General features: G+C 39.1%; 2 protein-coding genes and 1 long non-coding RNA gene across 7 annotated transcripts; all 3 read left to right on the plus strand.

Annotated features, from left to right (window-relative positions):
* Window positions 1-1603: 1603 nt before the first annotated feature.
* atp6ap2 (ATPase H+ transporting accessory protein 2) lies at window positions 1604-6378 on the plus strand. The gene is made up of 9 exons (XM_079358160.1): window positions 1604-1732; window positions 2895-3025; window positions 3268-3396; window positions 3512-3607; window positions 3873-4010; window positions 4353-4406; window positions 4512-4661; window positions 4752-4871; window positions 5485-6378. The coding sequence occupies exons 1-9, from the start codon at window positions 1657-1659 to the stop codon at window positions 5677-5679; spliced, it is 1089 nt and encodes a 362-aa protein (XP_079214286.1). The 5' UTR covers window positions 1604-1656; the 3' UTR covers window positions 5680-6378.
* Window positions 6379-8245: 1867 nt separating this feature from the next.
* Window positions 8246-10137, plus strand: LOC306832876. The gene is made up of 3 exons (XR_013780282.1): window positions 8246-8413; window positions 8944-9033; window positions 9509-10137. It is a non-coding gene; the product is annotated as an uncharacterized lncRNA (long non-coding RNA).
* A 339-nt stretch (window positions 10138-10476) lies between these two features.
* LOC306832284 (sentrin-specific protease 7) lies at window positions 10477-26107 on the plus strand. Of its 5 annotated transcripts, none has more exons than XM_079356844.1 (24): window positions 10477-10705; window positions 10810-10978; window positions 11090-11173; window positions 11981-12046; window positions 12161-12261; window positions 12755-13012; window positions 14284-14408; window positions 14903-15024; window positions 15198-15501; window positions 16227-16387; window positions 17281-17412; window positions 17600-17633; window positions 19576-19797; window positions 20278-20720; window positions 21006-21133; window positions 21727-21843; window positions 21965-22081; window positions 22602-22697; window positions 22788-22999; window positions 23106-23152; window positions 23271-23314; window positions 23538-23606; window positions 23688-23838; window positions 23955-26107. In XM_079356844.1, the coding sequence occupies exons 3-24, from the start codon at window positions 11117-11119 to the stop codon at window positions 24090-24092; spliced, it is 3144 nt and encodes a 1047-aa protein (XP_079212970.1). In that variant the 5' UTR covers window positions 10477-10705; window positions 10810-10978; window positions 11090-11116; the 3' UTR covers window positions 24093-26107. The 5 variants fall into 5 exon arrangements, with proteins under 5 accessions (XP_079212970.1, XP_079212971.1, XP_079212972.1 ...); XM_079356845.1 differs by having other exon boundaries at window positions 10813-10978; XM_079356846.1 differs by lacking the exon at window positions 10810-10978 and having other exon boundaries at window positions 21009-21133.
* Window positions 26108-26943: the final 836 nt, after the last annotated feature.

A 26943-nucleotide genomic window follows, 5' to 3' on the forward strand; every position in this document is an offset into this window, starting at 1 on the left:
GTAAAAGACCAAAACATGGACTAAACTAACTAGCCGGGTTTTGGTCCCACTGTCACAATAAGTAACACATATCTTATTGTCATGCAATGGGCACTCTGTAGTTTGTTTTCGGGGATTGCGACATACACCAGTCCACCACATCCTCCTGTTTGAGGAAAGTTAATCCCTTAAAAACATACTGTGCTCACCTATAGAGAGAGAATGAAAACTACATCCTCAACAGCTTTGTCTAATTCACTTGCATGGTGCATTGGTGCTCTGCTGGCAGGCTGACAAAAACCAGACTAAAATTCAGGAGTAGTTTAAATGACCATGGAGCTTCAGAGTAAACCAGCCCCTTGAGCAATAGATATGCAAATATTGGGTAAAAGGATTAAGCTGATTAAAATCACCATCAACCTCAGGAACTACTTTCTAAGTTTATATTAAAAATGATCACTAACAATGCAACGGTACCGATCATTGAAAGTATGAAGTTGGAACTGTAGCTGTAGTCTCCAGTCAGAGAAGGAGTTACCTGATTTCACCTTTCCAGGTGAAGGTCAAGGAGCTGCAAGAGGCTGTCAGACAGCTAATTGAGATCCTGAAGAAAAGTTCAGCATGGCAGACCTGAGTCAGAGAGTCAGAACGGACAGGAGGTTCACTCTGCCGCAAGGCTGAATAAGAAATGAAACGGGTGACCTTCTTATAGGTGAACACACTGTATGATTTATGTTGGAGAACTTGTCAATTGACCCAATTGTATGAATTAAGATTTTATTTCATTGACTCAGATTAACTTTAACCAATCATGAGAGATATTATGTTAAATCTGCCTTTTCATTTTTTTCAGCTGCAACAACATTATGACAGTTTGTGGCTTAAAAACAAGGCACCAAAGTAAAATAAATCAGACCTATTTCATTTGATGTAATTGTTGATGATGGTCTACAAACCTGTGGCTCCTATTAATTGAAATATCAATCAAATCAAACTGTCAATAGATCTTTGGCACAGGTTGGAATCAAACCATGGCAAATCCAGTCTTTGCACATGAGAGGATTCCAGTCCACATGGGATGCCCATCTCCAACAGGATGGCTTTGAGTTTTAAAAAAATCACACTTTTGCAAGATTGTAATGAAACTGCAATAGATATAAACAGTCAGGAATTACAGTTTGACAGCTCTTTTGCAGTTTAAATCAAGCAAAAACAACAAAATTTAACTACGTAATAGTATGCATCTTTCTTGCATTTTAACCATTTTAAGAATTTTTATGGGTTTAATAAGTCCTTTTGGATTTATATTGTTAAATGAGTCAACACATTCTTCTAATATCAATGAATTATGTTCAATAAAATATACCATAACCAGATTCAACCACACTCACCTTGACCTTCAATAACTACCCTCACTGTTTAGTTTACTTTCCTTCTAACATTGAAAATTAATTTGGATATCTCCCCGTGACATTAAGAGCATTTATTTTATAACCAGCTTCAAAAGAAATACCCAGGGCCCGGAGAGTGCTCTGCTGCAAATAATTCATAGGTATTGTCTCGCTGTTATTCAGCTGGTGGCAGTAGTGCATCTCTTAAACACCACAGAAGAAGAGTTCTCTGAGGCCGTCTGGTGACGTCAGTGGTCAGCTGATCGCTGCAGCACCGAGGAGAAAGATGTCGCTGACAGACTGTCGAAGGATGGAGGCTATTTTCTCCGCGGTGTTTCTCCTCTCTTTTCTCGCCACAACCGGTGAGAAATATACAATCATGGATGAAACGCTGTTGAAAGTATTAGCTTGATTTTTTTAGCTAAAAACCAACAGTGGAGTTTTGTATTTAACGTGTTTATCAACGATAGCTCACTAACATTGTTAGCACTGTAGTTTAGCTTGAAGTCACTGATTAGATGTCTAAACCGACTGGAAAGGTATATACGACCCCTAAATTAATTATATAGACTCTTAAAAAAACTGACTACATTTGGGGTTATGTGCCGTTTTATTTTACTATTGAACATATCAATATAAAATAGGTAGCGTGTTGCTAACATGTCAGCAAACCGAAAACGCCCAGCAGTGAATATGATGTTATTAAATGATTGGTTAGTTTCTGAAAAAGGATGACAGTTGTTCTCTTTTGGCTGATGTGTATATATTTATATATATTTATATAAAGTTGTGTGCGTCCTTTTATCTGGTTACCATTTGACACTGTGCTGTCAGTCACGTGACCTCCTGTAAACTGGCACTTCCTCTTTAACATTCACCATCAGCTCTCTGTCACGAGTTTAAGCCCCCATTCAAGACACTGTAATATTCATCTTTACTCCTAATTCTGTCTCTTAAACCTCTCTGAGTCGTGTTTGCAGGAAGTGACATTACTCCTTAACAGGAGGGATGCTTTTGTTTCTGTAAAATAAAACAACAGTTTAGGAAGAAAAGGATATTTCTAAAAAATGTCAGTTAGGCAAATTAGGTATTAATAATGTATATTTATTAATGCTTAATTTTTAATGTAATAATTAGTAATGCTTGGATGCTATATATAAATGTATTTTTACATTTGTTTGTTTCTATTCAAACCTTTACCATAGGGTAAAGTCTCTTCCTCATATATTATGCTTCACTAGCATGCACGTGTTCTCACAAAGAAATTGCTGCACACATTGTCCAGGAAGTTTATTATAATGATTTAAGTTACATGAACAAGTCCAGTGTTTAAAAACCACAAGAAGAAATGGTTTTAATAGCAGAAAATAAAAATGTTAAGACATGGGTTGATTGAATGGACATCATCAATCATACTGAGGAGGAATCAATGTCTTTTTTACATGTCGGTTATGAACTTGTTTGAATTTACTTAGTATTTATGGTGTTATATGTATTAACAGTCTTTTCTTTTTCATCTCGCAGGTGTCCATGGAGACAGTCTTACTATACTGCAGGCTCCAGAGTTTGTATCCTTCCAGAAAGGAGACTGGCCCGTCTCTGGAGAGAAGATCCCTGACCTGGTGGCTTTAACTATGGGCTTCTCTGTTCAAGAGGTGCTATGATCATTTAACAAAAAAGAATTGTCCAAATTTTTGATATTCATGTGTATCTACAAAAGTATTTGAAAATCTCTCATGATTAAGAATTAAGATTAAGAATCTCTCAAAAACCCATGTACATTACAAACTTTCCTGTGTAAACTTTTTTGTGTAACAGGAAAATACATGGCCTACTGGAGGTTTATGATCATGATTGTGCTAGCTTTTATCTTAACAACGCGTGTCTATTTGTACAGGATCTGTCCTGGCCTGGCCTGAAGGCTGGTCCGCTGTTCCAGCGTCCCCGAGCTAATGTTCTGGTGGTGGTTAGAGGAGTGGACAGCCTGGACCTGCCTCAGAGTGTGGCCTCCTACCCGCTGGAGAATGTAAGTTAGACTAATATCAGGCTTTGTTCATCAAATATAATGCCTTGTTGCAAACATTACCAAAACCTCCATTGTAAGTTGTCTTAGCAGGTGTGTGTTTTGTTCTTCCTTGCAGCCCGTGCCCTTCACATTGGACAGTGTTGCAGAGACAGTGCACTCTCTGTTTGCTGAGGACACCCCTGTCGTGCTGCAGCTGGCCCCCAGTGAGGAGGTAATGAGAACACAGGAGACAGTGAGAGTCTTGTTAAAATAGTTTTAACTGTTTGTTTTGATTGTTCTAAATGTGCAGATTTATCCCAGACTTTTGGGAATTTGTAACTCAAAGTGATGAAACCGCCTGTTTGTATTTCTTTAAATAAAAAAATAAATAAAAAAAGCTACTTAAAGACACACACACACTTGGATTAAACTTCACATAGTTACTTTTTTAGGTTTAGCTGTTTTTTTTCACTTTGTACCTACCTGTTCTCTTTCAGAGGCTGTATATGCTGGGAAAGGCTAATGCTGTGTTTGAGGACCTTCCAGTCACACTTCAGCAGATCCGCGCTCGTCTGTCCCAGGATGGCTCCGTGCTCGCTTCCCTTCCTCTTAACTCCCTGAGCAGAAACGTAGAGGTCAGTGTCTTGCAGCCACCTGGTAGCCACAAAGGACTGTACTGGTTCTACATCCCATCTGAATGAACATTTGTTTATTTGAATGTACTTTGTTTGTAGCAGCTAACATGACATGAATGGTCATTACCTACTTCTGTAACACTTTAAAAAGTAAAGGGTTTAAAAAGACTATCCTCATATACTTAGCAGAAAGTACTAACAACACACATTAAAAAGATATACAGCAGTATAGCTGTTAGTTTTAACAACAAAGTCAGCAGATTCACCTAACTAATGCTGTTTTTGTCAACTTAATGATTGGATTCCGTTTTCTCTTTGCTCTTTAATAATTTCCTTTTCTAGGCTGATCTGCTCTTCTTGTCTGAGGTCCAAGTTCTGCATGATATCACAGCTCTGGTAAGGCTTTAAGATAACAAAAAAGTATTTTTCTGTCTCTTTAATAAGGATAGTCCTACTCAGTTGCGAGGCTCCAACACCCATTTTTTTCTTCTGTTTTTGCAGCTGCTGAGGCACAAGCACTTGGCGAAGGACCACTCCCCTGACCTGTACTCTCTGGAACTGTCCGGACTGGAGGAGCTAAGCCGGGTCTACGGCCAAGACTCTCCCCAGTACCGTGACGCCACTGCCATTCTCGCCTCTGTTCTGCAGAAAGTAAGTTGATGTTTCCCAGGATGCGTATTGAGTATTTCTAGTTTTTATTCAGATATCTGCATGTAATGATTCTTGTGTCTTTTTTCGTAGTTTGCAGAAGATGTATACGGCCTCTATAGCAATAGCGCTGTGGTGGAGGTCGTTACAGTCAAGAGCTTTGAGGCTCCTTTGACCAGGAAGTCCCGTTCCATTCTGGAATCCAAACAGATTGTAAGTCTGATGCAGAGGAACTTTATGTCAAACTGTGAAAATGTTTGTAGTTCGTGTGTGAAAGATGCCTGAGATTGGTTTCTTTACTTCCTGTACAATGGTGTGTCATGTCGGCTTTATAAAAGCGTGAACTTTTTTTAAAAACATACTGTAAACCTTTAGCGCTTTGCATTAAGTATTAAGCCGGTTCTAGTCCATCCTTGTCGGTTTGTATCATATATGCCAGGAACCAAAAATGCTTGATCGCTTCTATATAAAGAGAGAGGTGACAGAGGGGAGGGCAGAGCTATTCCAGTACTGCGTTATCCCCCCTCCCTATTCCCCCGCTGGCCTGCACTCACTGCTCCAGGCCTAACCGGGCCTGAGCACATTTACGATTTTACATAACGTTGGTATACAACCATACATGACTTAACATGATCAAGAAGCTTTGTTTATGGGGAAAAGAAAAAAAAAAGACATCGCAGAACAACACGACAGAGCAGATCTCCTAGTGTGACTGCACCCCTTAATGTCACTTTTCTGCTTAAAGCATTTACAGTTACAGAGTGTAAAGTCTAACCTTTACAAATTTTATTTCTGGATTAAAAATGTCTCAATCTGATTTTTGCAGAGTAACCCTGGCAGCCCGTACAACCTTGCATACAAATACAACTTCCACTACGCTGTGGTCTTCAACATTGTCCTCTGGTTGATGATCGCTCTGGCTCTGGCCATCATCGCTGTATCCTACAACCTGTGGAACATGGACCCAGGATACGACAGCATCATTTACAGGATGACCAATCAGAAGATCAGGATGGACTGAGTCCTCCCGTCCATTGAAACACTCCCTCTTAGATCGTTCTAGTGAATGTTTGTGGGTTTTTTTGTGTGTCAGGTCGTGTTTCGTGAAAAAAATACTATGACAGTTTGACGGGAGGAAGGAAATAATTCTTAATCATGTCTTAGTTTACAACACTGACATGGTGAAGGACAAATAATTTAACAGTTAAGAAAAGGTTTCCAAATGATTCTATATGAAGCGGTTCAGTATAATCCTCCACTGATGTGCAAGTGAACAAACTCAGACTTCCTCCCTAAACCTCACATCATTCCCTTTGACTCAACCTCCGCACTAACTGTTTCATTTGTTTACCCCTGTTGACTGCAGTTGTATTTTTTATTGTTAAAAGAAGAAGAAAAAAAAAAGCTATTGTAATGTTCTGAAAGAATGATGTTTGTCTGGTGCCCGTGTGAAGTTGTAGTTCTCGTCTTGCTGTTTGAAAGTGTTTTAAGTTAAATGAACTCTATGTGTATATATTGAATATACAAATGCAATTATATAAGAATCTGCTGTACTTTGATTGAGAAGAATTGTGCTGCATTTATTCCAGGTAGTTCCCCCTGCTTCAGTTAAATGCATCTCGGATGACATAAACTTAAAGTTGGTTGTTGTGATTGGTCATGGATAAATGAAGCTCTGTAAATTGCAAGAAACAATAAATTATTACTTGGATCACTCTGACTGATGTTCACCTTATACATTTTATAAGTCTCTGGTAATAATACGCTGCTTTCTTGAACATGTATAGATTCTTTCATATCTGATCATTTACATAACATTTATTTGATACGCTGTTTTCATTGTTTCAAAATTGGAAAGTGGCTGATAACAAAAATGAAAATGCCTACAGGGGGATTCTAAAGAAGTGTTTTATTGTTTATGGGTCCCATGATTTCTGAAAAAGCTGCTGGTAAGTAAATATAAAGAACTTCCTGTAAGGGACTATGCAAATCAGTAAATAATGGGCTACTGAAGGAAATGGAGAAAGGCAATTCACGTGCTTAATTACATCCAATTAATTGCTTTTGATAGAAAAAGCACAATTTGTATCCTTTCCAGACTGTTTTAGGACAACATGGACGAGAAGACGTAAAAAGAAGAACTCGCAAATCCATACAGCTAAACACACCGACTGCTGATGATGGTCATGTTGTCTTTGACTCTGAATGTTTTATTTATTAGCTATTCACAAGCATGTTCTAGTGTTAGTCTGTACAGACATTTAAGGCTTATATCTATATCTACTCCTCTATGAATCTTCAAACTTTATTGTCAAAGACATTGTGAGATAACTACAGCTACGAATTGTTGCTATTCAAAAACCTGATTGACTTCTCCAGTAGTTAAAAGTAGCTTTTTACCCTACCACTCTATAACCTCTATTTGCTTTATATGACACTTCATTTCAGTGACAAAAAAATACATGACTGTCTGTATGTCTGTCTGTCTGTGAGGATTCATGACTAAACCATGAGTCAGTAGAGCCTTATTCATGGATCCATCATGGCTTCTTGATCTTACATGTTCAGAATAAATCAAACTATAGGTGCGAAAATGCAATCTTTTCTGACTTGGTATTCCTAAACTCTGATAATTGTATGATAAGTAAATGATAAATATAAACATTTTTTTGAGTGTGAGGTGTTGATGTGCTGATGAACTTTCTCAAGAAAACAAAAAGATCAACATATGCTCTTGAATAAGGATTATTAAAAATGTCACTGCCTCTCTCTGCTTCCATGCAGTTTTCTGAACAATCAGAAGAAGCCTTTGACTCTTAACACTCAAAGTTGATACAATAATGCTTTTGTAATTGACTTAAATCTATACTTTGCTGATAAGAAAGTTAAATTAAGAAGCAGTAAAACCAGAAGATCCATGTCCTTGAATAGCATTTACTCTAAAGCTGCCCAGCTCCTTAAGGGGTCAAAAAATAGACCTACTTTACTGGACAATTGTGCAACAGGGCTGTCTCTCTAAAGGCTTTATCTATGGGTCGTTGGATGTTTATATATATATATATCATATTCATTTGTATTGTTCTAATTCGTCTTTACTTTATATGAATATGGACTGTTACATAATTTTTTATTAAATGGCCCCCACAATTTACCAATTAGGTCTGAGGTTTTACTATCCCCACCCCTTTCCCCCGCCAAAATAATCGCTTACCAAGATATGTCAGTAATGTACAAACAAACAAATTCTAAATGCACTTGTAATGACTGTTTTAATTAAAGCATTTTAAATATTTAAACAAAAAAAATACGATAGTGCACTCAGTCATGATTATGGATGATTTGTTCGTATCCTTTTTATTTTCGCCAGAAAAATGTTTTGTGTCAGGAGAACGAAAGGAAAAGAAAACACATCGATTTAAATAAATTCAGAAAATAACCATACTATACTACGACTATAATGTTTTTTGGACAGGATATACTTCCAATCCTGAAATCCTATTTTCTATCCCTTTTCATAACCTCATTGGCGGACATTACGTTGCGTTAACAGCACAGCCAATCATATTTTAGAACAGAGCTACAAGCCCCGCCCCCTAGTTGTAAATGCATTTTGTAACTTCCGGGTTTGCTTTTGTAACTGTACATGTATTTATATTGAGCACAGAAGGAAGCTGCATTTGTTTGCAACAGAGAACGATAATTATCCGTCGACTGAAGCAGGAGAAAAAAAAACATGGTCTGACTGCTGATTAAAGGTAGGACTTCAAGACAACCCGACACAGGATCTGTGATGAATGCTAAAGACTGTCAGAGGTTCAGAACCATAGAATATATATATGTGTGTGTATATATATATGTGTGTGTGTATATATATATGTCTGTGTGTGTATATATATATATGTGTGTGTATATATGTATGTGTATATATGTATATATGTGTATATATGTATATATGTGTATATATGTGTATATATATGTATATATGTATATATATATGTATATGTTTATATGTATATATATATAAAAACATATATATATGTATATATGTATATATATGTATATGTTTATATGTATATATATATATAAAAACATATATATATATATATATATATATATGTGTGTGTGTGTATATATATATATATATATATATATATATATATATATAGAGAGAGAGAGAGAGAGAGAGAGAGAGAGAGAGAGAGAATATTTCATTCTGTACTTTTGTACAAGGCGAGCACTGAGCACAGTTTAACAGAATTTAAATTCCTTTTCATTCACACCCCAGCTAGCATCTACGTGGTTAGGAAGATCCGGGCTTCCATTGCTGAGGGGGAGCAACTGGAAAAACCCATTCTGACACCATGTAGTGCTAAAGGTAAGACAACAACCACTACTGTAGAAGGATACACAGAATAATAATACAGCTTTATTTATGTTGCACTTTTTTACGTTACAAAGTGTGTTACACAGATAAAAGACCAACACATAACTAAAACACACATTCAAACATGCACACATCCATATGCAGAATCAGGCAAACACAAATCACATATACTGTAGGAGGCATCATATGAAAGAAAATTGACCTCAGTTTCAACACTAGTTTAAAGATTTTGAACTTGTCTGGACACTTGAAAGATCACAGTTAACTGGTTACTTCATTTGTTTGGATCCCTGCAGCAGTTTTAACTCATACAGGAGGCTGAGATAACTGTTCAAGTCTTACATGTGTTACCTTTTTGTGGGATTAGGGGCACTAGAGGTAGAGGGAGTGTCCATGTAGGCCTATGTAGGAAGAGCTTTATACTGCACACATCACTGACTGACATAGGTTTCTCTTTTCTTTTTAGCTAAAATGAAAGATGGAGAAAATGTCCCGGCTGTCGTGTTTAGCTCAGGACCTGTTGAAGGAGATGGTGGAGCAGCAGGTTCGGGAACATCCTCAGAGACAGCTGTGAAGAAATGTGGCTCCTCCTGACGCTAAACAGCAGCTGAACATAGGACTCAAGTCACCTCAGTGGAAAATACAGCTAGTCATCTTTACATTAAAGGACTACAATCCTTTGATGATTCTGCTTAAAAACCGGACAATGTACATGCACTTCTCAACAATATATACCAGAACCATGGATTTCGTTTCACGTTAATTCACGGCTTTCTGGTGTCCATTTTCTCCAAGGTGGCTGATGTCCAACTCCTTCTTCCTTTTTCAAAGAGAGCATGCAAAGTAACCATGTTAAAAAAAAACCCAACAACAACGATTATTACCAATGTTGGTGTGCTAGTGGGCTTCAGGCATCTCACTGAAATTGAGATGGTCACAGCATTACATTTATTGGGTTAGTCAGCATCTTCTCTTTGAAATAAAGGCCTATTTTTTATGTACTGCAGAGTATGAAGGCTGACTCATCAACCTCTCTCCAGGGGCTGAGCAGGCCTGATGTCTTTCCTGCTGTATCAATAAAAAAATAAAAAATAACACTTGTGTATTGGTTATATTTGTGTTTTTTTGGTAATACGTTTGTGTACAAGGACAGAGAAAGATAACCTTTTAAAAAAGAGGTTTAGTAGACTTGGCTAAAGCAACAACTAAATTAAATGCAAGCATCATCATTGTATTTTAACACAGCAGTGTAAGTATATGGTAAGTCATATTATTTGCTATATGAGTAATCTGTTTATTTACATTATCTTATATTATAATACAGAGACCAAAACTATACATTTCATTAAAAATAAGTACAAAATAAAAAAATGAACAAAACTTTTATAACCTGTCCTTCTGTACTCTTTATAACGACTCTTAAAATTTAGCCCGGAACCAGCGTTTCTCCTTTTTGTCCCCCCTCGAAGTATTTTCTTGATGCACTTCCACTGTTCACCGGATGTTGAGAGGGAATACCGAAGCGCCTGCAAACAATACTGAAATGAATCCAGCTGAAATGTGTTCCTGTTGCTTTGGAGATCGTTTCCTTTGAAAATAGCAGCCCTAAAACCTTTTTTTTTTTTTTATTCTATGTCAGTGCAGAGGGAAGCTCTGAATAAGGGTGAGCAGCATTACCTATCCTCCTGTGTGTAGCTTTGACTAGCTCAAGCAGCTAACGCTAATATCCCTCCATTATGAGTTTTTTTTCACTTTCTGTTACTCCAGCAGCTGTGGAACCCCCCCAAAAAACTATTAAACAAGTGCTTGTTAAGGGAGTGCCTTTAAAAGTGTTCATATGCACGGGATATCTTGAAAAAAGTTACCTGAGTCACTTCTCAGTGGCATCATTTCATCCTGCAGCTACACGAGTCCCCTCACAGACTGTGAACCTTAGGTACACACAAGGGCATAAATATGTGTGATTTATGAGGGATTTAATTGTCATATTAATCCCCACCTGTCTATTCTGTTGTTGAGGATTGTCTTCTTGTTTGTTTTCTGGCAGCGTTGCAGAGAGACCAGATCTGCGACCATGATGGAGCAAAGAAGAGCCTTGACTATTCCTTTCACTGTTAAAAAGGATAACCTGGTAAATCTGAAACATGCTGTGTTAATTATCAAGCATCTCAACTTGCCGAGATTTAAGTTTTTTTTAAGCTTGAATTTCTTTCTCTTCTTTATGACTGACTGCCCTCTTGATGTTTGTAAGTTTTGCTGATGATGCACTGAATTTATGATCTTCTTTTTTTTTGTTGCTTACCTCGCTGCTATATTGCTAAATTATGTTTTAATATCAGTAAGCACTTCCTTGTTATATAATACATAATTCAGCTGAAGCATGAGAAAGGGGAATCACACACAGACCTGCTGCCATAACTTTGTGTTACTACACTTAAAATAAGTTACTATATGAATATTTTGTAGTGTTACATAGTACACATTATGTTAGTTATGTTAAAATCCTTTGTTTGGATTGTTATGTTCATTTTTTGGGCCGTCACAGGTGATGTTTGAAAAAACGTTGATTTGGTGAAATGGTTTTGTCTGTGAAATAGTGACAAACCAGAAATAAGAAGTTATACTGTTTTAGGAGACTTTTACTATGTTGTAAGAACAAGGTGGTTTTATATAATCTGCCTGGAAAGTAAATGAGGAAGGTGAAGTAATAATCTGAATTGTTGTCAAGACATCACTTTTCAACCAGCCTTTTCTAAACCTGCGTGGCTCAATAGCTGCGGCTACACATTGATAACTAACCTGAGTACGATGAATGAAACAACGCTTTGCCTTTTTGCACTTGGTCCTTTTGCACATCTGATGACTACATGAAATGTGTGGCTGTTTAATTGAGTTTATGTTTTACAAGCATGGTCACTAATCACCCTGTTAATTGTAGATGGAAAATCCCCTCAGAATTCCCATGACATGTCTTTCATCAGACTATGGAAAGTTAGAAGGACAGGTATACAAATATCCTTGCTCTATGTCTGACTGCATTCAGAAAAAAAATGTTGTGGTGGAAACAGGGCTGTAATAATTCATTGTCATTCTCACACTGTTATATTCCCTCTAACAGGTGTCCTGGACAGCAATTGCAGGATGTAAACTCAGACAACGAGATTCACCACACAAAAATGGATCTAAGCATTTCCATCACATCCTCGCTGCCATGGACAGGTAAGCAGGCGCAGACTGGAGAGCTTTATTTGAAGAGCCTTCACAAGCTAATGACTCTAGTCATTGTACTGCCAACCACAATCACAATAAGAATGGTATTATTTACAATGTAACTTAGATGAGGATTTTTTTATATATATATATTTTTTGAAGTTTTATTTGGTTTATTAAAAAATTCCCCAAATGTTGTAAAAAAAAAAAATAATAATTTGCAGGAATGTCTCCACAGTGCCTAAAAGCGAAGAACAGGTGACCAGTCGTTGAGTTTCAGTTAATTATAGCAGAGTCATGATAAGCAGAAAGCTTATCATGACTCTGCACATGGCTTATCTCCACCGGGGGCCGTGTCCTCCCCTCCCTCCCAGTCAGCTGCTTTATATCAAGTTTGACCTGTGATGTTGTGAGTGACATTTGCTCGAGGAAGCTCAATGTTGTGGAGAAAATGCCATTTAAAGAAGGTTGTGAATGTCTTCTACCCTGTTTTGTCCTTTAGGAGGAAGCCCCGTCTGGTCCTGCCAGATGTCCTGCAGACGGAACACGGCAAGGACTATTTGGAAAGGATGAAACAGAGCCGTGCGTCGGAAAATCATAGACGCCTGTCGAGCACAGGGAGAGAGAGTGGACGGAGCAGAGAGGAAACCACGATCAGCAGAGAAACGAGGTCGAGTCAGAAGACTGAGGTCAGGACGGATAAAAACAAGAGGGTAACCCCTACATGCAACCAGAAGAGCCCCTCCTCGTCCTCTGATAGGTAGGAATACACTGTTAAACATGTCACAGATAGGATCAGTATTTGAAATAACATAACGTAAAAAGCTGCATCAGTTTATAAACAGTGTTTTTACCCCTAACAAAGAAGATTAACAATACAAACTGAAGCCCTTCTGTGAATAACATGTTTTCTGTAATCCACAAAATACAAGAGCTTTGACTATGTTGAATACATAACGTACAGACACCATTCATTTAGCAGACGTGCGTGTCTTTGCCCAGGATGCATCTGTATGTTGTGGGTCAGACAAAAGCGTATACCTTCAGTTTTGGGGCCGAACACGCGGCGATCTGTTCGAGTTTGTTAGGTTAAAGGGATGCCTGAAATTATGTGGATATTTTTCAGGGGTGTTTATGTGAAAACGGCTACTGTGTAAGTCAAAGCAGCGTTTACAAAAAGGACTCAGGGAAACATCAAGACTTTTTACCACTTTTTATTCTGTATGGAAGTCTGGAAATCTTGCTTTAAAGTACTTTTTTTTTTTTTTTTTTCAAAGACTGCATTTCCTTCCTGTTTCTACATCTTCTCACTGAGACTCAGTGGACATTTAGCAGCAGTTATTTTATTTTAAACCATGAAGACAGATTTTTCCATTGATCCAAAGGTCCCATCACTGATAACTTTGACCAGTTGCACCGCTAGTCATGACTATAAGACATCTTTTAAGGCATATTGTCAAGTGGCGAACAGTTCCTCCTTCGACTTCTGTTCAGATCCTCTTCCAGCAACTCTGCAATAACATGAAGAGTAAGGTTTCAGAAGAGAAACAGGGACGTGTCACTTTAAAGGTTGAGTCAGATAATAGGACTTACTACAATAAAAACTCTGTTTGCTTACATTCTGTGTGGGCTGTCAGTTTGGCTCACAAATGCTGCTGTGCTAGTAAACTTGTCAAGTCAGCAGCGTGTGAATGTTTTTCACATAGGCCTGTGAATAATGAATAGGAAAAGCCACAAAAGCAGTAGGAGGTTTTCTTTTAAAGAGTCGTTTATTCTATTTGTTGGAGACGGAGAAATGACTTTTTAATGGCGTTTGGCTCAGCTCACTCAATCTCTGGCTCTGCTGATGTCCAAGCAGAAAACAAAGTGTTTTGGATTTATTTCACAATAATAACACGCTCAGATGTTGAACAACTTGAGATTCTTCGTCAGATATGCGTTTTTAATACTTAATGTGGGTTTAATGTGAATGTTTGTTTTTTTAATTTAAATAATTCATCAGACCTTTGTGTTCTTCTTCCACCTCTTTAGTTCAAGAGTCAGGAGACGGCTACAAAACTCTGAAGGCGACAAGGACAGAGAAGAGAACAAAGACATCGAGGACGTGATCATTGGCCAGGACAACGGAGAGGACTACACGTGTACTGAAGTTGTTGGTGTGTACACACGGAGAAATAAAAGTTCATGATCATTGATTCAGTGCTGCTCTCTGCTACTGAAGACTATTGTTATTACCACATCACAGTTTGAGTTGGAGTCCTAAAGTAATGCTTCTTCTCTGTCAAGGGGAAGAATGGATTATATGACTTGAAAAGTGTTTTTTTTTTTTTTTCATTTGAAGTAGCAAACTCACTGTCACACGGTCACACTGTCACAGTAAAGGCCTTTAAAGTCTCGAAACATTTGCTCTAGGTATGTAAGGGTGCGTCACAGGTGCTTTAACTTTTTCCTCACAGTGCCTCATCAGCGTGTTGGCACAGTGATGCTTCCCCCCAAAATCTTTAAGATTTCTTCTCTTTTTAGTCAACTCATTTTCGCTAACCGTTTGCAAGTTAATTTTAGTTCATATTTGAGCCACACTTTTTTTTAGCTTCTCTAAGTAGTAGTAGTCCTTCAGCTCGATAGATAACTGTTTCTCTCTCCCGTACAGATTGCGGGCTGTCGGTAAGCTGGGAGCCTGCAGAGGACACCGGAGGCTGTGATGAGTTTTCTCCTTCTCGCATCAAGGAAAGGTTGAGCGATCCAGACAAAGACGTGCAACACAAAAGTTCGGTGAGCGTCGTTCATCGTCACAGAGATGAAGTCCTGTAACAAACAGACACACTCTCCGTTATGTAAACATGCCTGCAACTTTTCTTGTTCGTCTGGTGTTAATAAAATAAAAAAATAACGCTATCACGCGTCTACGCTACATTAGAGTTGTATATTCTGTGTCGTCCAAACAGAAGAGGAAAAGAAAGGAAGCGTTGTCCCAGTGTAACGGAACACTCAGTCCTAAACGCAATCGCGAAAGTGTGCTTCGGCTCTCGGGAGAAGATAAAAGAGATGAAGAGACGGGCACTGCACAAGCCTGTCTGGAAGAAGGAAGTGGAGAATATGGCGATTTGGAGAGCGTGGATACAACCATTGTGCAGTTCACAGTGGGAGCAGATGATCAGAGAGAAATCGTGATTCCTAATTTAAAGGCTGGAGACTTGCTTGTTACCACACGCCAGGAAAACTCACCCCAAATCCCCACATCTGAACCCAGTGAGTACACAGTGACAGGAGGCTCTACTGTAGAACCTTGTTGCTTCTTGTCAACGTCCTTACCTTTTTTTCTTTGGCTAGAGCTTGATGAGCTTTCTTGATGGTCTTTTCGTAGACATTTAGAGAGTCACACTTTAAATGTAATGTTATTTCTGTTGGCTGAAAAAAAAAAAACCCTCTCTGTAATGTCAACATCAGTATCTTTAATTCGTGCTCGTTCTTTAGTCCGATTCTTCACCCTCACTGCAAGCTTCAAGTCAGTCAGGCCAGTTATCCAGTAATCTTTCTAAGAAACATACAGGAGGTAAGGTCAAACAGACAAACGTTTATAAACAAAAACGAAAGCTCCTTGGCAGAAGTTAGAACAAAACACCTCTTTGTGTGACCTAATTAACCAGCACTGAGTGGATTTCCCTCAGCCACATGGCTCCAGGGTCTTTTTTTGCCCTCGACTGTCTCTTTCTTAAGTGGTGTTAGTTTGTTTTGCAGCGTTTGTTTGGGTTAGCGGGGGGGGGGGGGTGTCCTTCATCTTAGTTCTTACTGTGAATCCTCCTCAGAGACTACTCAATTGTCTTTTGCAGGATTACCAATATCCTCGCTTGCCTTCAAAGCCCATTATACCTCATTCATGCAGTATCTATTAAAGACGTGCACGTTCCTGGTTGTGTGTTTTGTGTGTAACTAAACAGAGAGGATTCACACTAGGCCTCTTGTGCACATTTCAGTTGTGCTGTCCAGTGACGATGAGGAGGGCAGTGAGGCTGGTCAGCGCTGCGGCTCGACAGTGAACGCAGCGGCCGCCGCAGAAGACTCCGTAGAACAGGAACAAACCTCACATGGAGATGTGGCCCAACAAACGGAAGCTCCTGATTTACCACACAGACAGGTTTGTAGACGTGTTCAGCAATTTTATTTCTTTTCATTTTCACACCCATCATGAAACATAAAGCTTCTTCCTGCCTCAAATGAATATGTTTTGAACAGTAGGTCATGTTCACTTGCTGTAAGCATCCTGGATGATGGTGGTAGCTTGTAGCAGCGCCATGTTTCTTCAATGAAGTTATAAAAAAATAAAGAAGATGGAAGCCAACTAAATGAAACCTTTTACTTTAAATTTGATTGGAGCATGAAGGACTGTATGCAGTAACCTTTTTGCTATTCTCTGCTGTTTCTTTGTTGTCGTTTTTGCATTGCATTGTGGGATATATATGCAACTATAGTTTGCATAATATATTTAAAAGTCAAGTATGTGTTTCATATACTGTAGGTTTTATGCAAAGGTTTGAGCTATACCAAAAAAAATCTAAGATAATGTTTGAGAGTAGCAGATAACGTAAAGAATTGAAAAATGGCGCGAACTAAAGTGTCTCATCTATCTGATAACCACAAAAAGACCGCAGCCTGGATGTTGACAGGACTGTGCTCAGGCAAAGCCATGATTAAAGCTCACAGTTTAACCTCTTGACGTTTTTCAAAGTGGTTAAATCCAGGTATTGTTCAGAGACATATTTGTATAACATGATAATCTTCTTGTACTAATAAGCAGCTGGGTGCAACGCCTAAAATGTAATTCCTGTGGCTACCACTAGATGGCACCACAGTAAAGAGATTTCAAATATTACACATTGTGTGTTATTGTTATGGTTTCCATAATCTGATCTGCTTGTCGTCACTGTAGTATAGAGTGTATTGTGTCACTGTTATTGTGTATTAGTTATGTTTGCCATCTTTATCATGCTGACCTGTCTGTGTGTGTGTGTGTGTTTGTGTGTGTGGCAGGTGGTGAGTGTAATTGTAGAAGATCCTGGTTCAGGTTCTCTCATCCCCAGTCAGGACCTCTCCCTCATGAGTGTGGACTTTTTCACCCTGCACTGTGGAGGCTACAACGGGAAATCCACTGGAGACATCATGGTAAGCTGAATAAACTACACACACACACACACACACACACACACACACACACACACACACACACACACACACACACACACACAAACACATACACACACACACAAACACGTACGTTGTGTTGATTGTTTCATATTCTCTATAAAAATCTCTGTCATGATTTGTATCTGTTGTCAAAATCTCTTCACAGATAACAGAAGAATATATCATCATTCCCCTGACAGGTAATGTTGACAATAGTTGTTTTTAACTTGTGTCATTGTATTGTGAAGTATAATCACATTGTTTGTGGAGCACTGCTGACCTGCCTTTGACCTTATGGTCTGGGTTGTATTTACTCCGACCCAAGACAAAGCCATCCCATCTTGTTTTGGTGATGCAGTCTGCACACCATCCACGGCCAGATTACTGGTTCTATTTAAGATGCTGAAGTGTGTAAGTGTCTGTCTTTGTGTGTGTGTGTGTGTGTGTGTGTGTGTGTGTGTGTGTGTGTTCCTGGATTAGGCCCTCGAGGCTCTGGTGCACTCTCACCTCTAGACTGTGAAATCCCCCCTCAGGGATCTAAGCTGGTTGTTCTTTTAGGTTTGATCTTTGACGTGTGTAAAAACTACGTTTGTCAAACATAAGAGCGAGCTTTATTAGTCCAGACTGACTGTCAGCCATATCATGAGGATACATGTTTGTACAAACTACTCTGAAAAACAAATCATGACCATTCGGATGAAAAACATGCCTGACAGCCAAATCGCACTGACCGAGGCTGATTTCAGTCGTCTCATATGCTGGGGTACAAATACCTGTAAAAACGTGCTCCTCCTCTGTCTCGCACACTCACAGTCTACAACACCATTAGGAACAAGCTGACGAGCGGCTAAATCATAAATATGCCCTGTCAACCGCAGGTCTGCAGATGTTTCTGCCATAGTGTCTTTCATGATAGGAGGCGGGAGGAGGATAAAAAAGGGAATTCCTGCTGTGACCACAAGCTCTGTCTGTCAGTGTGTACGGAGTCCGGGGAGTTGGCTCAAGATCTGCTCACACTGTGTGATTGTGTGCAGTCACCAAAATATTTACTGAAATATCAAACATGTCAGAAATGAATCTGAGTGATTGTGAGCAGCTGTACATACGGTTGCGTGCCTCAGTGAACACCTCAGGAATGAAATTTACCCCGACTTCAAAATGAGTCGTAGAACTCATAAATCGGGTTGATCAGCCTGAAATCGTACTTTTAGCATTCAGCCTTCAGGAGGCTTCTTCAAATTCACTAAGTCTGTTGATCCCTCTAGTCCAATTGCACATCACAACCAATGAATGATGTTTTCAGCCATAATAGGAACATGACCATAAATTACCAGGTGATTTCCTGTAGGAGCCCTGAGAAATCATCCTTGTTAGGATGGTTTTAAATGACTTGGAATGAACACTGAATAGGTCTGATAAATATTTGACCAGACACTCATGATTTGTCCTTTGAGGATGTGGACACACACACACACACACACACACACACACACACACACACACACACACACACACACACACACACACACACACACACACACACACACACACACACACACACACACACACACACACACACACACACTCTGAGATTCCCAGAATCCTCGGCTGTAATTTGTGCTATTTGGCAAATATCAGCTTGCTAAATAAGGACGAGGGAGAAGCCAAACACAAATTCCAATTAAGGTGAAGGGTAAATCCAATCAATCAATCCAATCAATCAGTCAGCCAGTCAATGAGTCCGTCAGTCAGTCTGACAATCAGTAAGTCAGTCGTTCAGTCATCATTTAATCAGTCAATCAACAAAACTGGCTCAACTTAAACTCTTCAGAGTGAACATTTTGAACATCTGAGGCCTCACGCGTCTTCATTCACAACTTACTTTAAACCTGCTCTTCCTTCAATTTAGATCATTTTAGACTTTCCCAGCATGCACTGGGATTTTCTGTACTTGGTTTGGTATGTTCCTGCTTCGAGCTGGGTTTGAGTTAACTGCAGATTGTTCACTGGAACATCACACTAAGTGTGTAGTAGATGGCACTGACACTGTTTTTTAGTTAGCTGAAAAGCAACAGTGTTGATCATATGCTACCATATAATGCTAAGCTAACCGAGCATCTTTTTGTCCCCTCCGCCCCCCAGACCCCAGTGAAGAGGTGGACGTGATGTTAACCTTTCAGCGTAAGGAGCTGAGGAGGTACAGTGTTTGGGACCACCAAGAACTAGAAGCTGAGGGGCTTTACTTCAGCAATGGAGAATCCTTCCCTGCTGCCCTCCTGTTTTGTGTGTCAGACGCCGGCGCTGCTGCTGTACAGCGGGATCTTGTTGAGCTATACGTCAACCAAGAGAGAAGCATAAACTCTGGTGAGAAGGCTGGCGTTCGTTCTGTCATTTGTATCTGGTCTCATGGTCGTCTGGTAAACGCACCAAAGGAGTGTGTCTGAGTACTTCTTGTGACTTTGTGACTCTATCTCAAATATTTAGGGACCGAAGCACTGACCAGTGCGAAGGACCCTATTGTAATCCTTACGATTATTTTTAGGCTTTGTTTTGCACAGATGAGTAATGTTAAAATGTCAAAGAATATTTTAGTGTTTGTCCCTTAGTTTCATGTTTTTCTTAAAGTTTTATCTCTTCCATTCAGAGAAAATCCATCTCTTGGTTTGCAAATGTAAGACTTTAACCCCCCCCCCCTTTTATACTTTTCATTGTTTCAAAGTTTCATCTCTTTTTTTAAATTATTTTTTGTCTTTCATGTTTTGGTCTTGCAGTATTGCTTCATATTTAAATAATATTCTTAATGTTTTATTCGTGGTGCTTATTAAAATCACTTTATTTTAATAGACAAGGCGAGCCCCTTCATCCTGTTAACGTTGACGGATCCTCTGGAGGGAATCAAGGGGGCTTTGTTGCGCTCTTTCCTGGAAATGGACTGTGTCAAGGGTCTTACCGATGAAAGACAGAGTGATCTTTATGGTACAGACGGCATCACCGGTGACGGCTTGAACCCTCCCGCTTTGACTCTGGATGAAAGCATAGAGCTGATAAGAAGGAGCGGTCGTGACTCTTACCTGCTCTCTCTGCTTGGTCTGGAGAACACTGACACAGATGATGGTTCACATTGTAATGCAGTGGAAAACACTTCACCAGTCATCCAGTTTGAGGACGCGTCCCAGGAAGAGAACGAGAAAGTACCAGACCTGGAAACAACGACAGTCGGGGACACTGGGACACAACTCAAACCGGACGAGGGCCAGAAGAATCAAGAGTCAACAGTTCCCTCTGAGGTGAGTTGTTTTCGACCTTTTTGGCTTCTTAAAAAAAGCAGTTCTTACCTCATCAGGTATGCATTTGGTAAAAAGATGACTTATGTCTTTGCTGTAATTGAATTTTTTGTCGTGCCAGGAAAGTTAAGTCATGTGCTCATGAACAAGAACAGGAAAAACAAGTGAACAAGGAAAGTCTGAATAAATACATCTTTGGGATGCTGACCCTTTGATTCTGAAACGCTGGCAGCTGAAAAGTATTAGGATGTGTATTTTTTCTCTTATGGAATACATTTCCTCCCACAGAAGTTAAAAGAGAACAACACTCCTGTATACACATTGTGCCATCGTAGAACCACCGCATCCTACTCCGTGTCTCTGTGTAGACCCGACCGCAGCTGGACTAAATATAAACATCAAGGCCTCGCTCACAGGTATGAACCCTTCAATACTATATCTTCTCATGCAACACAGCAGGGACATGGCTTCCCCTTGAAAAATGTTTTAGCCAGTTCAATCTGAAGAGTACAAAAATAAGAGGAAATAGGAATGCAGTGATGTAAGGTTTTGGGTTTCCACTCTCAAACTTTGGCTGAAAGTATTTTCGGACAACCGTCTTGACATTGACCTCGGTCTCAATCCATCTCTATGTTGTGCAAGATCCATTGTCACAAATAGAGTACTGATGGGGCGCAGATGGCCTAGTGGTTGGGTCGCGCCCCATCTGCGGGGTACTTGTCTTCCAGGGGGCGGGCGGCCCGGGTTCAGGTCGCCTGTCAAATAAAGACCAAAGCCCAGAAAAACAAATAAATTAGTAGTGTTTCTAAAAGACTCTTTCAGGGTTGGTTTAGTAGCAATGTATTAAATCCTAATCCCTGTTTCTTCACATGTTCTACTCAGTCCTTGTCAGAGGTTCAGATCTGAATCTACAGTCACTCTTTGCAGGGTCAGACGTTTAGCTACACTTCTAATGTTAATGGTTCCTGTTATTGTTTCCCAGCTCACACTTTCTCCCACCTTTGTGTAGGTTGATCCAGTTTCCTCCTCCACCATTAAAAGGAGGCATCACTGTGACAATGGAAGACTTGCAATGTCTCGACAGTGGGCAGTTCCTCAACGATGTCATCATAGATTTTTACCTTAAGTAAGTTGCACATTTTTAAACAAAGGGCATCCTACTTCAGGTACGGTGGTTCCACATAAGCTGGTGGAGAAGAGATTACATTTTTAATTGACTCTTTTGATGTGTTTTTTTTTTAAACTAGATATCTCCTTCAGAACTCCTCTGAGGCTTTGTCCGAACGCTGCCACATCTTCAGCAGCTTCTTCTACAAGCAGCTGACACGGAGGGACAATGCCAGTGAAGGCAACACCAATGAGACGTAAATAGTGATTAAAACAATAGTGCACCATTTTCTATCTTGTTCATATTTGTGTGTTTTGACACAATGTAAAGTGACAGTAGGCAACGTGAACATCCTCATGGAAAAAACAACAACCTTCTTCCTCTCCCTTGGCAACCTCGTCTGACTTGGCTAAGCCCCTCCCACCATATGATGCACCGAACGTGAAGGGCAACAAGTTTCACTGGAGCTGCATTTTGCATTGATCTTGTTATGACGTAGATTACAGGAAGACGCACAGTCAATCGTTATACAATAAATCAAGTATAGTATATTTAGACTGGATTGTTATTTTATATAATAAATACAAAGAGGCGGTGGCACACAGACCATGTCCACATGTATTTAAAGGAAATGCTAACCGTGATTTACAATGACTAAAATTCGAATGAAATAATGTTGCCTACTGAAGCTTTGTGGTGTTTAAGTTCAGGTCCTGTAAATACATTTTAACACCAACAGCTGCTTTTTTTTTTTTTTTGCTTTTTGTTGTACCCAGCTGTCAGAGACAGAAGCGGCACCAACGGGTGAAAACATGGACACGCCATGTGGACATCTTTGAAAAAGACTTCCTTTTTGTGCCTGTCAATCAAGAGTGAGTAAATGACTAAAAATGATGTATTTTGAAGAGTTTTTTTTATTTTTCTAGAATCACACATGTCATATTGCTCTGCTTTCTGTTTAGAGCTCACTGGTATTTAGTCGTCATTTGCTTTCCTGGAATAAAGGAGCCAAAACTCGAGGCCTGGAACAGTAAAAACTCAAATAATAGAAGTAGTGATGACGTAACCAAAGATGTAAAAGAACCAGAGTCGGCTCAAGGATCAAAAAGCTCGAATGATAACACAGAGGTTCCTTCCCCACGAGACAAGAATGACAATGCGGACACAGCAACAGGTATGTTGGACAGTAGCTTTTGTGTATTAAACATCTAATGCATCGGTTATCCACTTAATTTATGTTTTGCAAAGCTGTAGGTAATGGTTGCTTTCATGTAATTTAGAAAAAGCTCCAGGAGAATCCACCAAAGACCCAGCACCTGGTCCAGTGGTAAGAAAGAGTTCTGCTCACTGGGACTAAAAGTATTTTTCCTTTTTGTCTCACCAAACAAATATTATAATATAAACAGTTCTTCAAAATGTGCTCACCTTGTTTTATTTGTTTGAAGGACTGCACAGAACAAACCTGCCAGAGAAAAACAGTTTGTAAGAGGTGAGTGTGTGGCTCCACAGAGTTACTCCTATCAACTGGTGCAGCTACCTTCTTATAAAGAACATTTGTATGTATGGAAAGTGGTTCAGTTTTTCACATCAAATCTCCAAAAAGGCATATTTAAGGAAATATTCTGATTGTCCAACCTTCATCTAACAACTTTGTTGTTTTTGCATGTTCATGTGGATTCAAACATTAATAACAAATGTGCTTTCCTCTGTAGGCCGTGTATTCTTATCATGGATTCTCTCAAACTGTCTCTTCACGAGCGAGTCTTTAAACTCTTGAGGGAGTAAGTATGACGCTTCATCTCTCTATTGCTGCCTGTGTTTGTTTTCGGACTATTTTAAGCGTACTGGTGTTTGTCTCACAGCTACTTGCAATCAGAGTGGGAGGTACGTCGTGGTTCATCAGATGATTTCAGTCCTGACCAGATGGAAAGCAGTCACTGCCGAGTTCCCCTTCAGGACAACAGTAGCGACTGCGGCCTCTATCTGCTGCAGTATGTCGAAAGTTTTCTAAAGGTAAAGATGGCCGCTGCAACATTAAGACACAGCTTTAAATTAGGATGTCTAAACTTTAAGCTTTCTGGAGGCGTACATGAGGTAATTTGAAACTGCGTCTGTGCTTCTGCTCCCAGGATCCCGTGGTGCACTTTGACCTCCCTCTACACCTAGAACGTTGGTTTCCGCGTCAGCAGGTGCGTAGGAAAAGGGATGAAATCAGAGATCTAGTACTTCACCTCTACAGAAAACAAAACCTGGATGCACTCAGATAAACACATGAGGACGCACTGCTGTTCAGTGCTTCATTCCTGTAGCCTTTATCAAGCTCTGCTCATACTGAGTGATGGACATTTCAGAGTGAAATGAAAATATTTCTTTTTATATTTGATGCCGTTTTTGTTTTAAGCATTAACTTGTAAACCTTTAACTGTTTGTGGGTCCGGTGAGTGAAGAAGTTATCGAATCATTACAAATAAACAGGTAGCAGGTCTTTCAACCAGACAGAGTCCTTAAGTAGATCTAATATAGACAAGTACAGTCCATGTACAATGTTTGTAAAACCTCTGGCTTTTTACTGATTGTTTTAAAGCTGCAAGATATTTTATTAAAGTCTTGGTTTGTATTTGAATGTTGCTGTTTTTTTACACAAATTCAAAGACAAACAAAAATATTGTCAGAGCAGAACAGTTAAACATTGTTTGAACAGTAGATTGTAAACAGTTTTAGTTGTTTGCTTGCATCTCTAACCCATAATGTCAAATACTTAAGTCTCAGTGATGGGGTCTCCAATCGAAAAGGTTTTTTTTTTTTTCTCCTTGCTTTAATTCTTTTTTTCCTTGATTACTGAACCCCATATCAGTCCTGTACACATACACATGATGGCAATTTCTCTTTTAATGTCTCACTCCTCAAGGGGTAGGAAGCTCAAATAATGTTTTGTTTACAGCTATTGTTCCAGTTTTACACATCATATACAGGCAGAAAATCTGGCATGTAACATATCTGCGAAAACTAGCTACTGTTTGACAAGAATTTGTGCTAGCATTTTTGTTTGATAATATATTGCAATACAAGCCATAATGTTAGCTAGTTGAAGGCAAGCAACTTTTTTTTTGCATTTGTTGAATGCTGTTTAAGTTCAGCTGTTGTTAGCTAGTTGGGGTATGGGGTAAGTTTTCTACCTTGTACACCTGGTCATAAATGTTTTATTTTGGTGGGACATGTAGTGTCTTTTATTGGGGAGACTGTAAAGTGGATAGAGTCAGAAATCAGGGAGAGGTAGAGTGAGGATTGACAAGCAGTAACCTCAGCTTAAATTCAAACTGCGACTTCCGAGCACTTCAGCCTCTGTAGTTCAGGCTCGTAAACTAACCGCTTGGACCCTAGCGCCTCCACCTGGTCATATTTACTCCTCCTATCACCTGGTGATCAACCAAGAAGATGTCATGTGTACTTAATTTTTTAAGATCCTATGTTACTTACAGTATATTGCAAATCTCTAACACAGTACTACATCACTATTAACAGTGTTTGAGCTTTCCACCCTACATGAGACATCAGAAGATAATGACAGCATATGATTATATTAAATAAAGTGCACTGAAGTTTCCCTCTGTATTTTGTTATTTGCGCCTATATGGTTATACGTTTAAAACAAAATGCATCACTCAGTGCCTCACCCTGTTAGCTTGACAGCATCAGATGGAACACAGAGAGAACACATAGCAATGTCTAGGATCATCCCCTGCTTATTTTTACTTACATAAACTGCTGTAAGTTACCGTTTCCTTTAAAAAAAACAGTCGTTTTGTTGGAGACAATACTGTAATTATGAATCAAAACTCATAACCCAGTCATGGTCCCTGATTTTTTTTTAAACCTGCTTAAGTTTACAGAATCACAATGAATTGGGATGACAGACTATCAGACATCAATTGGATTTGGCATTAAGGTCTTTCGTCTTTTTGGCATTACCGTTTATACCGTTTATATGTCTAGATTTGACATACTGTCTTGACAAAAAGCTCATGGGTGCACATCCATTAATATTTTACCAATCTTTCCCTAACAGTACAACCTGCTTAATTAAGACATGTTACAATGTCCACCACTAATGTTGCCTAACTCTCAAGAATGATCAACCTTGATAGCCTTGTAGTTTCATTTCCCATTTTGTTCATACTTGTACATCTTTCATGCATTTTATGTTCAGAATGTTTTCTTAGACATTGTATTGGATGAACGTGCAAGAGATTTCAACTTGTAATAAATCTTGTAGACAAAAATACACTTGTTATTCTTTGATGCCATGTGGAAGCACAAATCTTGTTGTCGTTTTATATTCATGACAAATGCCAACTGGGCATTATTTGGGGATGTTCCTGACTCTTAACATTTTCTTCCAGATGTTTTCATCACAACATGAGGATTAGACTTTGGTTACTAAAACAGAAACTGAATGTCTGTCGTAAATCAGTACAATAATACAGTTTTATGTATTACAACTTTTTTTTTTTGGCAAATCTTCTGAATTTTTTTTTTCATTAAACCTAAATAAATGTTCTGACCAGATGAGCTATCTTCATTCTTCTGGAGCCAAAAGGGCTTCATTTGGAAAAACCTGTAGAGTACAAAACAATGCTTTCCAATGTAATCTGGTGAGAGGGTTACGTGGTTGGCTTAGGTGTGTTTACTGTCTCAGACTGTCAGATCCCCTCACTGTCTGACAGCGAATAACCATCCTCCCAATCCCCCCATGTCCTCTACTCTGTCAGTCACTTCTCTCCAGGATAGAATTTGTTCCAACAGCAATCTAATTTTACTCAAAATGAATTCATTCATTCAACACCTTTTTTTTTTTTGTATTTTCAAGTATATGATTTAGGTGCACCTAAAAAGCATGCATTAATGTGTACCGTATATTACCAAATGATAGCACACACTAGAGTTAACAATGTAGAAAAATAATACTCTATGCTCACATGTAGGCTTGCGGACAATTGACTCCTTTTAGACCATGAATGGTTTTCTTCAGGATGGCGATTCAAATTGAAATTTGTAAACAACTACTGGATGCATGGGTCTTTAATTTTCTAATAAATTATTTCATTTGGTTTTTTTTAT

The sequence above is a fragment of the Symphodus melops genome, assembly GCF_947650265.1.
Source record: "Symphodus melops genome assembly, chromosome: 12".
NCBI classification, from domain to species: Eukaryota; Metazoa; Chordata; class Actinopteri; order Labriformes; family Labridae; genus Symphodus; species Symphodus melops.

Bases quoted from the DNA above. Each gene is read 5' to 3' on its own strand.
- atp6ap2 (XM_079358160.1), top strand. From the start codon at position 1,657: ATGTCGCTGACAGACTGTCGAAGGATGGAGGCTATTTTCTCCGCGGTG. The intron at 3,608-3,872 runs GTAATGAGAACA...GTTCTCTTTCAG, and splicing joins AGCTGGCCCCCAGTGAGGAG to AGGCTGTATATGCTGGGAAA. The intron at 4,011-4,352 runs GTCAGTGTCTTG...TTCCTTTTCTAG, and splicing joins CCCTGAGCAGAAACGTAGAG to GCTGATCTGCTCTTCTTGTC.
- LOC306832284 (XM_079356844.1), top strand. From the start codon at position 11,117: ATGATGGAGCAAAGAAGAGCCTTGACTATTCCTTTCACTGTTAAAAAG. The intron at 17,634-19,575 runs GTAATGTTGACA...TCCGCCCCCCAG, and splicing joins TATCATCATTCCCCTGACAG to ACCCCAGTGAAGAGGTGGAC. The intron at 20,721-21,005 runs GTGAGTTGTTTT...TTCCTCCCACAG, and splicing joins AGTCAACAGTTCCCTCTGAG to AAGTTAAAAGAGAACAACAC.